Source organism: Trichechus manatus, unplaced genomic scaffold, assembly GCF_000243295.1.
Source record: "Trichechus manatus latirostris isolate Lorelei unplaced genomic scaffold, TriManLat1.0 scaffold00001, whole genome shotgun sequence".
Classification (NCBI taxonomy): Eukaryota; Metazoa; Chordata; class Mammalia; order Sirenia; family Trichechidae; genus Trichechus; species Trichechus manatus.
In genome coordinates this window covers 27,947,950-27,948,936 of record NW_004443937.1, presented here as the reverse complement: position 1 = coordinate 27,948,936, position 987 = coordinate 27,947,950, and the positions used below count along the sequence as shown (strand labels likewise).

Here is a 987-nt window from a genome sequence, read left to right as displayed (position 1 = left end):
AGGGGAGGGGCCGCGGGGTGCCCGCGCTGCGCCGTCACCCGGACAACGGCCGCCGGGCCCGAGCGCCGCGATCACTAGGAGGCAGCGCCCGGGGATGCTGTGCCTGTGGGGCCGCCTTCGCAGCACTGCGGTCAGCCTCTGCGCAGCGGACCCCGGCCCGCACTGGACTTTCTTCCCGAGCAGCGATTCCGTCAGGCAGAGATGCACACGCCCCGGGGCAGAAGCCGACCCCTCAAATGTAGATACAGACAAGAATGGCACCTTTAAGGCAGACGCCATTGGTAGTTTCTCCGTTCCTGGGTTAAGATGTCTCCCAGAAAATTATGGTCTGCATTTTTTCGCTGCGGGAGTGGTGATGATGGGGTAGCAAGGAGGAGCTAGCGCCAAGTGATGACTCAGTACTGCGACAGTTTTGGGGCGCCGCGGAGGCCGATGACTACGCATGTGGTGATGTAGGACTCACGACACACGCGTGTGTAGGAGGCCAAGAACAGAGGTCCGCTTCGCAGCCAGGCCCTCAGCATGAAGCTGCCTGGTGTGCGGGGTCGCATAGGCGTTGGGACCTAGTCTGGGAAGGTCAGGGAGGGCTTCCTGAAGAGGTCTTGGCACCGCAAAGGTCAGTCCCCTAACAGTAACCCACAGAAATGCAGTACGTGCTGGGGTAGGGGGTGGGGGAAATATAGGAACACTGTCTTTGCCTTAAAGCTGGCACATGTGAAAAGGGTAAATAACCTCTTCCACAATTGAGACACCATCACCTCAGAGGAAAAAGAAACTCAGGCTATCATCAAGAATAGCAGGGGGAAGACTTAACAGCGGCCAAGTGCCAAGGCCTGGGCATTTTCATGCTCTCTGCTCTTCTACCGCTGGGTTATGGACAGGCAGATATGCACACGCCCAGAGCAGAAGCTAACCTCCAGGTGGACATGCAGAGAAGAGCAACACCATTAAGGCAGGCCCCACAGGTAGTTTCTGGTTACTCTGTGA

General features: G+C 58.0%; 1 protein-coding gene across 1 annotated transcript in view; it reads right to left on the bottom strand.

The window, feature by feature from the left end:
- P4HTM (prolyl 4-hydroxylase, transmembrane) overlaps window positions 1-551 on the bottom strand; it is a 15,765-nt gene extending 15,214 nt beyond the window's left edge. The window contains exons 1-2 of the mRNA XM_004368724.3: window positions 464-551; window positions 39-231 (exon numbers count right to left, since the gene is read on the bottom strand). Coding sequence (XP_004368781.1) covers window positions 39-231; window positions 464-551 — 281 coding nt within the window. The remainder of the gene's footprint in view (window positions 1-38; window positions 232-463) is intronic.
- Window positions 552-987: the final 436 nt, after the last annotated feature.